General features: G+C 35.1%; 1 protein-coding gene across 1 annotated transcript; it reads right to left on the bottom strand.

Annotated features, from left to right (window-relative positions):
- Positions 1–13,516: 13,516 nt before the first annotated feature.
- On the bottom strand, positions 13,517–14,547 carry LOC150105208 (sulfotransferase ssu-1-like). Its single transcript, XM_090396193.1, has one exon. It carries the CDS (start codon positions 14,544–14,546, stop codon positions 13,590–13,592), a length of 957 nt encoding a protein of 318 aa, XP_090252319.1. The 5' UTR covers position 14,547; the 3' UTR covers positions 13,517–13,589.
- Positions 14,548–15,493: the final 946 nt, after the last annotated feature.

Raw genomic sequence — 15,493 nt, 5'->3', positions numbered from 1 at the left:
ATCTCAGGAGTGGTGGCGAAGTAGTTGGTTAGGACTCGCATTCAGAAATGGGTTCACGAATAATCTCTACTTTGCAATGAACAGCATGAGTTTACTAAGGGAGGTCATGTTTCAGGAACTTGCTCACATTCTATAATGATGTCACCGCTGAGATAGAAAGGGGATGGAATGGATACACCACGATACTTCTGGGTTTTGCTATGCAACACGGAAGACTGTTGCTTAAATTGTAGAATTTAGGTTTGGATTATAACATATTGACATAGTGGCGGTGATTTATGGTTTTAATGGTAGAAGAGCAGCAAAGGTCATACTGCGCCGTATCAAAGGTTAGAGCATTACACAAGATGAGACAATCATAAACATCCATCCCCCAGCGTAAGTGGCTACGCCGAACGTGCACTAGATAAAAATATTCAATTGTCTTGCATGCTTGCTTGCTTTGGCCGCACGGATGCGAGTTGCGTTATTTCCCGATTACCATGGAATAGGTATATCAAACATTACTAATGCACGGTCGAGGGATATTCGCCTTCTTTTAACCGAACTTTCATCTATCGTCCATTAAAATTGACGACCATACCTTTCCGATACAACAAAACTAAAAGCATCTCTGGTAACCAAGCAACTTCCAAGCGCATTAAGAGATTTGGTGCATTTTAGGGATATCGGCTCCCTAAGTGGAGAAGAGTGTATAGATCAGGGGTGTTCAACCCAGCGATTTTTGGTCGATCTCCTGTGTATTCCACCTTACTTACAAATTTAATTAAAACTGAAAACATAATATTTTATTTATCATTATTTTATATTATTTTTAATTCGCTTTAAGTGTATTGCTATTGTTTATTTATTTTTCGTTAAAATTGTCAAATCAGTAATTTTCTTATTACTGATTTTCCTATTTCTAATTAATTGCCGGAGAAAAGTTTCCAGGCTAGGTTAATGTCAGACATTCAGTATGTTGCGTTTTCAATACAATTTCATGAATCAAACGACTTCATTGATATTGCTCAATTAATGGTATTTATTTGCATGGTATTTCCAGATTATTCAAGTAAAGAAGAACTTCTGAAAATTATACCATTATTGGGAAGGACTAGGGGAGAAGACATTTTTTCGGCATTTGATGAATTTGTGAAACAACACAAATTTCCGGTTTTTAAACTTGTGTCTATTACTATTGATGGTGCTCCTGCAATGATAGGTAATAAATCAGGCTTCATTTCATTATGTAAAAACGATGACAAATATCCAGATTTTTTAACGTACCACTGTATTATTCACCAAGAAGTACTGTGTAGTAAAAGATTAAACACAAAAGGTGTTTGGGATATTACATTTAAAATTGTAAATTCTGTTCGAGGAAAAGCCCTGCAACGGCGGTTATTTAAATTACAGGCAGATGATGATAGGGAACTTCTGTTGTACAATAATGTTCGCTGGCTCAGCAGAAGTCAATTTTTAGAAAGATTTCTTGTATTAATTAAAGATATAAAATTTTTTCTTGATGAAAAAGGAGATATTTATCCGCAATTGAGTGATAAAAGATGGTTGTTACACTTATCATTTTTAGTAGATTTCTGTACGAAATTAAGCAATTTAAATTTAGAGTTCCAAGGTAGAGATAAAATTTTAATTAAAATGTTAAGTTCTGTAAAAACTTTCCAACAATACTTACTTTTATTTAAGAAAAATATAAATGACCGCGAATTAAGACATCTCCCAGATTTATTAACATTTTTTGAACAAAATCAAGAAATGCTTCGCTATGATTTAAAAGAATTTATTCGTGAAATAGAATTAGTTGAGGAAGAAATAAATTCAAGATTTAAAGATTTTAATAAAACTGAAGTGATTGTATCATTTATCGATAATCCATTTCAAGAAAACTTGAACATCACAGAAATTTCAAATAAAATTAGTGGGCTATTTGATATAAACCAAGCTGAAGGAGAACTTGAGATAATAATAAGCATTCAGAATAGTTTACATTTAAAATCAATAAACAATGAAGTCATCTGAAAGTATGCACATGAAAAATTCCCAATATTAACTGATATTGCGCGGAAAATTCTGTCGTGTTTCTGATCGACAGACTTGTCAGAATCCTCTTTTTCGAATATGACCGTCATAAAAAATCAATTAAGAAACCAAATTACAAATTATCGTTTGGATGATTGTCTGCGATTGGCCACTTCTTCATAACAACTTGACTAGGAAAATATTGCAAGGTCCAAATAATACCAAATTTCACATTAACGTTTTTTTTTTTTAATCAACCAGCAGTTCCTGTAACTTGTGAGCTTGTAATCAATCTGTTGTTTTTTCCAACTTTCCAAAATAGAGAATTAAATATTTTCTTCTAATATAATTGTTTTTTTTTTGTTGTATTAAAGTATTTGTTATATTAAAATAATTAAAAGTGGTAAATAAATCTTTAAATACATAAATCAAATTTTTAATTGTGTATTTTTTTTAGTATTTTTAGTTGTTTATTTGTGCATAATCAGATATCAAGTTGGGGGAACGTGATCTATATAAGAGAGTAGATTGCCGAATAACTTTTTATAGAAAAGTAGGTCACTTAATAGAAAAAGGTGGAACACCACTGCAATAGGGTAATGGTCGGAAGTTTTCTGGCCGTGGACCTTTTTCCTTATTCTTTATGATCAGAAACGTTTTTGCCTGTTGTGAGCCACTCTTTTCTGCTTTGTTCTTCTAAAACATCGTTAAACTGGTTAGCAAGTCTTTCTTGTAAGCCTATCAGATATTTCAACCGGTAGCCATGTAATTCATCCTTCCCGGGTGATAACCAATTTTTTGTCCTTTTAGCTTGCTGTTGAACCATCTCAGTTGTTATTTTCAGTTGTCCGTTTTTCGTTCTTCAGCTTTGTTCATAATTTGTTCAATCCACTTGGCCTTATTATTATGAATTTTAGGGTTGTCCCATAGGCTTTGCCAAAATGTAAGTGTATTTTCTTGTCTGTAGTATTTCTATTTATATTTTCTTTAAAATTAAATTATCAGTAAAATTATAATTTTCGCAGCTATCAATTTTTTTTGTAAAATTGGTGCTGATTCGCGCCATCACGGAATTAGCACCAATCAATGATGGAAATGTATCTTCTTATTTTAGCTGTGACTGCAACTATTTGTTGCTCTAGTTCCTCTAATATTTCATCAATAGGTCGTGTTCCAATATGATACCTCTTTATTCGTTATTTCGGGTTTACCTGTTTTTTCAGCTTCTTTTCGTTAAAGTTTTTTAAACTGATCACGTCTTCTCTAAGTTTAAGAATTTTACTCTCCGGTCGATACTTCCACTTTGGTTTCTGAGCCGCACTGCTTTTGAATTCACTAATCTTATCGCCTAATTCAGGTGGTACTAGGTTGGCTATCGAGTACATAAGTTGATGGGTTTGCCCAATAGTTCCAGTAGGATTCGCCATTGCAACTTTATTGGCGTCTTGTAAAAGTTCCTTTAGCTTTTGTTGAGGTACTTCCCTCAATACTGGAGGCCCGACTCGTTCCATATTGTTGTTCATTTGCTTGGTAAGTTTTGTGGCTAGTTCTTGTTCCTTCACTGATCGATTCCTTTCAACTATTATCGGTCTCGGTCCTTTTAACTATTCATATGCTTGGTCAGTTCAGGGTCAGTACAGTCTTCTTTTACAACTTGAGTTTTCAAGTGTTTCAAGCTCAAGTTCACTAAATATCTTGCGTTGGATAACGAAGATGAGCTGCTGCGGCATCAACCTTTCGAATTAAATTTCCGAATTTGGGTGTAGTTCAACCAAAATTGGAATATTCGTTTCTGTAATTCCCTAACTGAGGAGTTTGAACAATTTGGACATTTTCATCCATGCTCCAATGTCTAGTGACTTTCGTTGTCCAGTGTGAAAATTTCTACTACGTGCTCACTGAAGGCCTGATTTGGCTTAAAACCTTCTATATTTGGTCTATACTTAGTGGTGGGTTTCCAGTATATGTAAAAACATAGGAAAAAAAATTTTAATTCACCCTAGATCACTTACGGTTCCAATGTGTTATAGATGTACAGTCTTTTATGGGTGGAATCGCGTTTCATGTCTTATTCAAAAATAACTTTTTCAGTGGGATTATGTTATTCCGGCATCCACGACAGTATAACGACAAGTTTACTTTATCTCTGTTATTGCTTTCTATCGTATCTACTCCGTCTTCCATTTGAAGGCGGAGTAGATACGATAGAAAAAGTCGTATCTACTCCGCCGTATACGATATACGAAATAATTTGTCTGCAATGGAGGCTATTATGGTTGCCAAGGTGAGTTCTCCAATGTAATAAACTCTTTATCTCTCTCGTTTAAGACTGTTTTCTTTATTATCTTCGAGTTTATGGATGTTTGGTTCCCTACTGACTTTCGACCTTATAGAAAGGTGATAGATTCAGGCGACTTATTTATTTATTTATTTTTATTTTTTCTAGTTAAACGCATGTGGTTGTTTAGGATTTCATGATCACCGATCTTCTGTTGAAAGTGTTTGTCATGTAAAGATCTTGAGATTTATTGTGTTGCAGAATTTATTTCTTTTTTTGTTTATTTCATCCCGCACTGCGACCGTTTCCCAATTAGAGTGACGTTTGTATTTTTAACTACCAACGAGTATCATCTCTATGCCTTATGGGATTTTAAGACATCTAACTTTCTTTCTTTTCCTCTCTTTCTTTCACCGTCAAACGGCTTTCGAAATCATTCAGCCATGAAGGCATCCCATCATTTCCTTTAGCATTTTGATAGCATATTTATATAAAATTTGTATTGTAAATGTGATTTTTTTCTTTCATTTAAAATATTCCTTTAACTTCTTTTAAGAGCATGGGTTCATCAATTCTTCCAGTGTTTCCATGTAAAAAGGCGTAACGCCTATTATTGGCTTTATGCATGCTAAAATTTTCCTAAATCTAGAATTTAATAATCTCGTTTACCATCATGGTAAAATATTATTAAATTCTATATTTAGGAAAATTTTAGTTTAATCTCATGGCGTATTGTTGTAACATGTTGTACATTAAAGCACTTAAAACTTCTGTTTCACTGAATGAAATATACAGTCTCATTAGTCCCTCTTATTATCAATTCAAGTTTTCTTTAAAGACTTCATTGTATGTATTATTATGAATTGTGTAATCCAGCCACTAATAATGTGTCATAATGCTAGATATACGGTATTCTTTAAGAATACCAGTATATATAACCTGCTTCTCTCTCTCCGCTTCAATGTGGAGATTAATGTTACGGATGGCATTGTGACATGGAAAGCCTTGGCGTTGGCTGGCCACGAAAACCAACTTCTTTCCTTGTATAGATCACGAAGCCGAGATATTCTGAGGAAGGCACGTTCTTGGCCCCATTTGATCGTGTTTTCTTTGATGTTTTTTTTTTTTTTTTTGTGCCCACTTGTCCCAGTCCCAGTCAGCGATGCTCCAAGTGGAGCACAGTTGGTGAAGCTTGGCAGAGAACAGGGACGGGAAGTCTGTTGTTAACTTCCAGAAGCCCGGACCAACTTCTACTGCTTCTAATGGATGACACGTTAGCACAACCATTTTGTTCTCCGAAATGGCATAATTAATTGAACGTGCCTTATAGTTTCGGATCTGGAGACAAAGGAGAGCGACAAGTAGAACCGGTCGAGCCGTGTTCCGATACTTTGGCCTGTCCACGTATAATCCCGACAGCAGGGGTTGTGAGCCCTCCACAGATGTCTGTCAGTTTGAGATACCTGAGGTGAATTCCCAGTTGCCTGTAGCCAGCAGTACCTGTGTTGGGATTACCCCCCCCCTCCACTTTATCGTACGCCGGGTTCGCCACGCAGTTGAAGTCCCCCATCAGGATGACGTTATGGGCGCCATATAAGTAAGTATAAAGTGACTGGAAGAATGTCGATCTTGATGTTGGATCTGCCGGGGCGTAGATGTTAATATACCTAGTGGTACAGCCCCGGTTCTTCCAGTTGATGGTGAGAACTCTCGCTTCTGCGCCCTCTGGATGTTATGGAAGGTTCCGAGGAAGGGGGGACTAGCATAAGTACCCCGACCCCGGCGCTGTTTCTGTTGCCGAAGCTCCAAAACGATGTTATGGGGTATTTATGGCTTAGTACCTGCATGTCCTTGGGAAATGGAGTAAAACCATGTTTAAAATAGCTTGGCATCTTTAACATATATATATATATATATATATATATATGTCAAAACGATGTTACGGGGTACTTATGGCTTAGTTCCTGCATGTCCCTGTAATGAAAAAAGTGGGTTTCCTGCAGGAACAAAAGCCGGATGTTGAATGCTAGCATTAGCTTCCACAACTTTTGTTTAGATGGTGAACGGAGCACTCTGATGTTCAGCGAGGCAATACAGAAGGGAGGGGGGGGGGGGGTGGAGTTGGCAGCATTATGATGTTTTACGTTGTTATACCCAGCCTAGGTCCTTGATTCGCAATTGCTTGACATATTTGATTAAAGCTTCAATTTGTGGGGGGGAGAGGTAGAATATCCAGCAGCCTGCAGACTGGCTTCCAGTCTACACACGAGCTCGAGAGGACGTCGAACTCGTGATGACTGTTCTTGATCTTGAAGCTCGTTAGTTTGTTGTTCACTATTTGGTGGTCAAAGCAGTTGAACTGGGAGCCGGTGTGTTTACTAATTTTAGAGTTAATACTCTCCTGATGGCGGGAAGGGGTTTCCACCCCCATTTCGGACACAGATATTGTTGAGTCGGTGTTTTTACCCCATTTTAGGGGAAGCCTGCTCCTTCCTCTTCTTAGGAGGTTTTTGGGGGTGAAAGTTGATGTTCCCCCTCCTCTGTCTTCTGTTCGTCTGCAGAGTAGTGCAAGTCTAGGCAACTCGCGGTAAAGGGTGGAATATGATCAGAGCTTATTCCACCTTTACCACGAGTTGCCTAGACTTGCACTACGTGCAGGCGCAAACTTGACTTATTTGTCTGTTTGCTTACTTGGGAAATGGAGTAAAACCATGTTTAAAATAGCTTGGCATCTTTAACATATATATATATATATATATATCCTGGAAACTTTGTAATAAGCTCATCTGAGGATCACACCGGTTAGATATTTTTTTATCAGTTTGATTGCTGTGTTGGAAGTAGGCTGATGTTTGAGGATCAAACGAATGATCTGAAAGGTCTGATCAAAGTGAAATTGCCGACATATTCCTGAGTTGTTGCATCTGTCTTTATGGTTCACATTCGTTTTTATTGTGTTCTTCTTTTTGGACTAATTAGGAGACTTTTTTTCACTGTGGAGAAGACTTTTTATGTCTTCTGATCTTTTAATTAGTATCGGATTTGAGGTGTGTGACTTCTTGAACAATATCTTGGCATCTCTCATCCACCATAATAATAATAATAATAATAATAATAATAATAATAATAATAATAATAATAATAATAATAATAATTTTATTTATTTATTTATTTTTAACATTTTATTATATCTCAGATAAATTACATACATTACATGAAGGCAATTATGCATAACAAATACTTTCTCGTACATAAAGTTTTTTTTTTAAATAATAATAATAACAATAACTGTTTACAACATATTTTATTATAATATTCATAATGATGATTATTGCAGACTTTGCAATTTCACACTCTATATATACAATATCAATGGATATAATCACTCTACATTGCATACTTTTGTTACAATTATTACATACATTACATACATTTCTTGATATATGATACATTACTTGCATTTGTTTACATATGATACATTACATACATTGGTTTACATGTAATACGTACATTACATACATTGGTTTACATGTGATACGTACATTACATGCACTTGGTTACATATGATACATCTTGGATGAGAACTAATTTCTCTGCTTTCATCCTCGAAGCTTATATGTAAGCTTATCTGAGGATGACACCAGTTGGTTATTATGTATTGGTTTTTTTTTGCTGTGTTGGGAAGCAATGAAATCTATGATTGAGAAATTCGCGCGCGCGCACTCACGCACACACACATACACACACACACATCATAACTTGGAATGTATTGATGCGTCGCTGAACTGGAAGCCTGAACGAATATATTGTGTTTCATTAAGTTTGTATGGTATTTTGGGTGCATGTTTCTTGTTCATAGTATGTAATGTTTCTGTATTCAAAAGGTAATTTGTTTATCATGCCTGGGATTTAGAAGTTTCGCGTGGCCTTTCCGTAGTGATTATTGTATTTATATGTGATATAATTAGTAGTCTGAGGTGTTGTTATACGGTATGTATTTCTGACTGTCCTGTAGTTGGCATCGAAATAATGTTTTAGCAAAGCTGCATAGTGACATAAATGTTTTGCTGTCAGTATTTTGTGTTCTGACATTGCAATGTTTATAAGGTCGTGATTTTCTCTTTGTTCCCTAAAGATCAGTTTTATCATTTTGTACTGTAGCGACATTAATCTATTTCATTTGTAGGGTGCACAGAAAGCATACGTTGTTATAGCGTATCTTAGTATATTTTGGCATAGTGCTTTGTATGTTAGTGTTTTTAGGCATATGGGAACTATGTCTTTTAACCTGTAGAGTTTGCCACTTATTGTTCGGAGTTTGTTGTGTAGATGGTTTATGTGGCTATTCCAGTTCATATCTGCATCGAAGTAAATTGCAAGGTATCGTATTGTTTCAACCTGAGTGATTGTAGTGGTTTTGCTGTTCTGTGTGTTTTTTATGTTGGAAAGTGGATGTTGGATGGTTATATATTTGTTATCAACTGGTCGAATCAGTGGATTTCTGAATATCATTAATTTTGTCTTTTCTGAATTTAGGTGTATGGAGTTTTTCGTGAGTCACTGTATGATCAGATTTATGTCATGTTGCATATTTGTTTGGGATATGTTTGCGTTATTATGGATGGATATTATTGCTGTATCATCTGCGTATTGGAATATCTTACCTTTGAGAGGTAGCTGATTGATATCGTGCGTGTAAATGTTGAATAGAGTTGGGGAGAGTACAGCTCCCTGTGGTACTCCACAGGTTACTGGTAGCTCTCTGCTTCGGTTTGACCTGATACGTGTGATATGCTTTCTATTTTGGAGGTAGTTTGTAAACCACCTGTGAAGAGGCCCGTCTATTCCAACATGCCTCAGCTTTTCTAACAAGGTTTGATGTGTAAGTGTATCGAATGCTTTAGTTAGATCAATAAAGACTACCATAATAACATAACCATATACTATGTTATATTATTATGAACAATAACATAACAATAACATAACATATAATATAATATAACAATAATAATAATAATAATAATTTTATTATCTTTCATACAGTTTATTATCTTGCAAAGAAATTACCTGACTGCAGTGTCCATCTGTTACAAGTTATTAGAATTCTTATGACTAAGGCAATATAATATTATAATTAATGTTAAAATTAATAGTAATCCTAACATTAATAGTAATCATAACAAATTCAATTTACAGTTACAGTTTTACATTGAAACATGTTTTATTAATCTGCAATAGATAGTTCTCAATATATTCATTTCACTTTTCACAATAATAATTTTTAGAAAATCGACATCAATAATGAAGATGAGACTTTGCAGTTTTACGACTTGACATTTCTGTACTCACCATGTGTACAATTCGGCACCTCGCTTTACTTTCACTTCTCGTTACCTCTCAGAGAATTACATATATTTTATAATATTTAGACAAGAGTGCTATAATTTCTTACTTTACACTTTTCGCTCTTATTACCTTTATGATTGCATAATGTGGAATTCATTTAACAGAATAATAACGATCACAGTAATCGTTTGCAAATATAGTTCACAGTTGCACAAAGCAGTAAATAGAATTACATACTGCATTTTACATTTTATTATACGTCGGTGGTCTGAAGAGTTCTCTGTCTAACAATGAAAAAACGAATTTATAATTTCAAAATCATTTTTTTTCCAACATAATCTCCCTTAAGACTAATGCATTTATTCCAGCGATGCTCCAGTGCCATTATCTCGTCTCTGTAGTGGTTCTCAGTAAGATCTGAAAAATACCCCTCTACACTTGCAATGACCTCTTGATTCGAAGAAAATCACTGACCAACGAGGAAGAGTTTTAGTTCTGGGAAGACAGAGGGAGCCAAATCTGGGAAATAAGATCGATGTTCTGACAATTCATTGTGCATATCCTTTAATTTTACTTTAATTTAGTTCGTGTTTTAATGTTCTGTAAATGTCTGTGTCTTTTAATTCTTGTGGTCGCAGAGGCAGGTAGATTTATCAACTGATGTCATTTGTTACTTTTATCGGGGAAAAAAAATAAAGGAAACTCATTTATCAAGGACGCACAGTTGTGCAACGGTGACGATAACTGAGAGATATGATATAATAACACAATTATCAGTCACGCTCAGTAGCTCAAACAACTCTTCCTTCAGATGCAATTCGAGTAACTTTGATTTTTTAGGAGATATTGACTAACTTGATAGTGTCAAACTAATGTTATATCCTAAACAGTATAGAAATGTTTCGATTTGGCAAACAAAATCAGTAAAGTTGAAAAGATCATAAGAAACTAAATTAAAAGAATTTTCAAAATAATAAATATAAAGTATATTCTGTAAAACTTTTCACTGTGATAGTTCTTTAGGTCCTAATTTTTAACGACCTGTTAGCAGACGTTTCTACAGTTTTCCTTCACAGAACTATAAAGTCACATATAAAGTTGATGCATTCTCCTGAAAGAAAGTGGTGTTCTCTATTATTAAATTAAATTATATAACACGCTACAACATAATTCTTTAACCAACGAAGGATAGGAAATGTTAGTGAGTGAAATACCTTCACAATTACGGTATTTGTATACAGAGGATGGTGATTTCTCATCACAGTGTCTCATATTCCTAGAACAACGTATTTTCTTTTACATGTGCCCATTGCTAAGAATTCTGGGGAGAAGTTCATTAAGTAATAAGTTTGATAAACTGGATCTTTGAAACAAACACTGAGTATTCTAAAGAATTTTTTTTTTATTTCTTCAGACCGCAGAAGTCATTTTCCACATAGTAAATATACTGGCTGATCAACATATTACTGAAATGCTTTGGGTTTGATTTCGAAAAGTTAACGAACCATTTAACAAACTTTATTACAATGCATACTAGACAAGATACAGTTTTATATTCTCCTTTTGCAGGCTTACTGCAAAATGTTTCAAAACATATGATTTGTTGCGAGGGCCAATAGAGTAGGTTATTAAAAAAATTCTTTTTTTTCCAGTAGGTAGATGGTTTAAAATAATATTAATTTAAATATTAGTTTTTGGGTTCTGTTTGTTACTATTATAAGATGAGATACTGTCGTTCAGTCGGAGACAAGCGTTTTGGTTGGAAAGACCAGGAATAGAATCTTATCGATGACGCAAGGAATGTTTATCAGGAGTATTCAATAAAATGGTGAGTTAACCAGTCTCATAAGAAGGTGGACGGTTTATTCTCTGGTTTTCGTGCTTCAAAACAAGCAAATCTAATAGCTTTATATCAGTTTCATGAGATGGTTCTCAGCCTAATAAAAGGGTGTCATGGCTGATAGATCCTTATACGCAATTAATTAATTTTAAAATTAGTTGAAATAAACCAAGATATATTTTTCCCTGGTAACATCACTAGTGTGTGTGTGTGTGTGTGTGTGTGTGTGTGTGTGTGTGTGTGTGTGTGTGTGTGTGTGTGTGTGTGTGTGTGTGTGTGTGTGTGTGTGTGTGTGTGTGATCATCTACATTATGTATAATATTCTATAATTACATATAAATGTATATTTTCATATATATATTAACGAAAAAAAAAGTGTAGCTCAGTGCATTTGGCGACTGCACACTACAGTGCTTGACTGCACGAAGGAAGACTTGGTTTGGAATCTAGTCGGCGACGAGAGGAAATTCTTCTAAGCCTTTTTTCGACCGGTTCCCTAGTTAGTCTCTGGCACGGGCAAGCGGTTTTTTTCCTCCCATAAACTCGGCTTTTTGGTCCGTAAACTGAAGAAAATCGACCGTAGAACCCACGCTATTTCAGACTTTAAATATATTGTGTGTTAAGATTAGAGACAACGAGGTGACAGCACTTGTTGAGTCACCTGTTCACTGCATGCTGCTTAATTAGTGATAGCGTTGGGCAAGCTATCTCTGATTGGCTACCATTGGAGACTGAACTGCCCATTAGTCTCCAAAAAGTTAGATAGGGCTAAAACTGACTTGCCTACTCCCTATACGTTAATAAAAAGGCGTTAGCTGATTTATATATATATATATATATATATATTTTATATATTTATCAGTGGCATCACATGCTCATTTAGGTTGGGTGTGCTATCGTGTGGCTTATGCAACCCGCGCTACAAAATTCACGTCAATTTGACCCTAGGATTGTTCTTTTTATTGATGTATGAAAGCCCTGATGTTCACTGCTTTATGAGCACATCAGGGTTCATCTTAATTGGTCCAATGCAAGCAATTAATTGTAGGACCACGTTGAACACTTTAATTTATCGATTAATATAATTGTATATATCGAAAGCATAAAGGTCAAATGAACAATAGCTATGTTTCAGGCACGCCGTTTATGTGAAAAAAGTGAGACTAAATTATCATTGGCAAATACTAAAATTCTAAAGTGTTAATTTGAATTTTGTTGCGATTTTATTTAATACACACAAACCTGATCACTTGGGAAATTATTATTTATTCGAGTTGAATCAAGAAAGACTGTAATAACTCGTTTTATTTCAGTCTTTCTTGATTTCAACCTCATTTGAGCCTTACAATCCAGGAAAGCTCTGGTAGAAAATTTGACATTCAGTACATCGTGAGCATTATTTCCCATTGTAAATATGGACAAAAAAGTTATAAATTATTTATAGAAATTAGAAATTATACTTATAAATAAAAATTTTGTGCATATCGATGTCATAAAAACGTCAGTTCACTTAGAAAACGAAAATAGCAACTCGTGACAAATGACAAATTTCAATTGGATTGCTTCGCACAAAAACCAGACACAGTGATTAACATTCACTGTGTCTGGTTATTGTGGGTGTGAAGTGGGACAATAGCACTTTTGGGTGCTATTGTCCCACCTCACACCCTACCTCGCCTTCGAGGCGTTTAAAACCACTTGACCGCTTAGAAGTTGACACGCTGCGCCATTTTCACTTCTGTTTAAATGCCTCAAACATTCTGTATTTGTGACCGCACAACCTGGCTATTAACTCGAATCTGGTGCAATGTTTATGCATCCAAAAATGTTCTCGTCATTTAGCATTAGAATATCGTATTTAAGATTAGGAATCACACTAAACCAGGAAACAAATAGGGAAGTCTTTAACAGGAATAAATAGAAGAATGTAATATCGATGATATTTCTATTTCGTGGGTGTGCACATCAAACATTTAGCACACCCGGAATTTATCCCCTGATATATATATATTTCATTGCAATTATTGAAATCACCATTTGTAAAAGTTTCAAAATTCAATTATTAATTACAAGAAATTTAAGTTCCTATTTTGATATCAGAGGTTAAAACTTCATAATGTCTTTCCAGTGATCAATCAATTCTGTTCCTTTGAAATCCTCATTGAATCTGTCATCTATTCTTTTCGACTGCTCTTCGGAAAACAATGATCTCCAGTCTCCAATTTGACCTTTACGGACGAATTCACATTTTGGTTTTGATATTGGTAAATCAACTTTCATTATGCATCTCATCATATGTTTGATGCCTTCTGGGACCAAAGGGGAATTCAGGTCTTCGGGATTCGGGACCAATATATTTTCAAAACGATGATTCAGATTTTGCTTCATGCTCTCGAAGGTGGTGTGTTCCAAAATGCTATCCAGGACGGTAGGATCTCTTTCCAATAAACTGATGTGGTCCTTTCCCAGAAATCTTGCTAGATCCAGGACTACTTGGCGAATGTCTTTCTTCATGGTTTCGTATGTCGTAAAGAAAACGTTGCTATGTTGGCGTAGGTTGTACCCTTCCAACACGTGGGTGAAATAGCTGTTGTTTTCTACTTCTCCTCGCATAAACTGCTCGAAGTAATCGTCGAATTTGCCATCCCAGAATTCATATCCGGGAAGCATTCTCAAGTGATGGAAGTAAGACACGCAGCAATCCTTAGGATTTCTTGCAACGTAAACATACTTGGCTTCGGGACTGAAGGAGAGTTTACTTAAAGGAATGTGCGTTTTGATGGGAAATGGACGAGGCAAATCTTCCATTATTGATGTTCCAATCAAGTCTATAAAAGGAGACGCCTTAAAGAATTCGAATGCATCATTAAGGGGAACGCCTTTGCGGCACAGATGAACGAGAATGTTTTGCATCCAAGTTGTGCCACATTTCTGGTAAGTTGTTACCATGATATCATCCGGTCTTGGTTTGTAGTGCAGTGCAGAACGAAAGCAATCCGGAGAAAAGAAAGTGGGGAAAAAGACTCCACCGATGTATTGGAATGCAACTGGTTTCGTCATGTTGTGTGGAATTTGTCCAAAAATACCTGCAAACAATAAAAATGAATTATAAGTTGAATATTTCAAGTTTTATAAAAGGCTATCGAAAAGTTCATAGACTAATGTTTTTTTTAATCAACTATTTTAACTAAAAAAATCATCTTTGCAATAACATGGAAGTTAGCAGATGACACATTATCCTAATATCATGGCTAGTGAGTTCATCATTTGGAAGCTGATTAGCATTTCTCTCCATGATTTCGCGTGAAATGTGTCTACGTGAGTAAACGCCATAAATGAAGATAGGAAAAAAAACTGAAACATACTGCAGAAGATTGGAACTGTTTCTTGAAGATTTCCTCAGAAATGAAGGGTAAGATGATTTCAATGTATTAAATAGGATACTTTGCATTCACTCTCATTTGATTCTCTCTGCATCGGGGAAAAATTCTTCCAAGAAATAAGAAAAGGAAATATGTTATCCAAAGCGACATCATCTCTATGAACTAAGGCTAATATTGTTTACCAGAGGATGTCTATGAACTCTTCGACTGCTTTTTAATTGTAAACATAACACAAATTTAGCATATGCACCAAAATAAAAACTACTTTCATGTTAAAGCTATGTAATAATTTGTAATAAACAAACTATCAAACCTCTAATCAAGTTTATATTCTTAGTTTTAATATCACCATCACATAAACGAAGTGCAATGCCCTGTAGCAATAGTGCCTTTGTGATGACGTGGCTACTTAGTAAGAAGGGACCTCTTTAGGTGTCTTTAGTTCAGTTGATGTTCTCAAAATTTTAGGGGACATTCTGTGAAGATTTAACGAAAGAGGAAGAAGAGAAAGTCGTTTCATAAATTTCAAGGTAAAGTTTGTATATATTGATCATCAATTGCTTGCTTCTCACATGTTTACAGAAAGGTGAAGAAATGTTGGAGAACAGTTCAATGCAGGTCCAT

The sequence above is a fragment of the Typopeltis vanoorti genome, chromosome 7, assembly GCF_054136105.1.
Source record: "Typopeltis vanoorti isolate ZY-2024b chromosome 7, IOZ_Tvanoo_1.0, whole genome shotgun sequence".
Lineage (NCBI taxonomy): Eukaryota > Metazoa > Arthropoda > Arachnida > Uropygi > Thelyphonidae > Typopeltis > Typopeltis vanoorti.
This window is presented reverse-complemented; position numbering and strand designations above follow the sequence as displayed.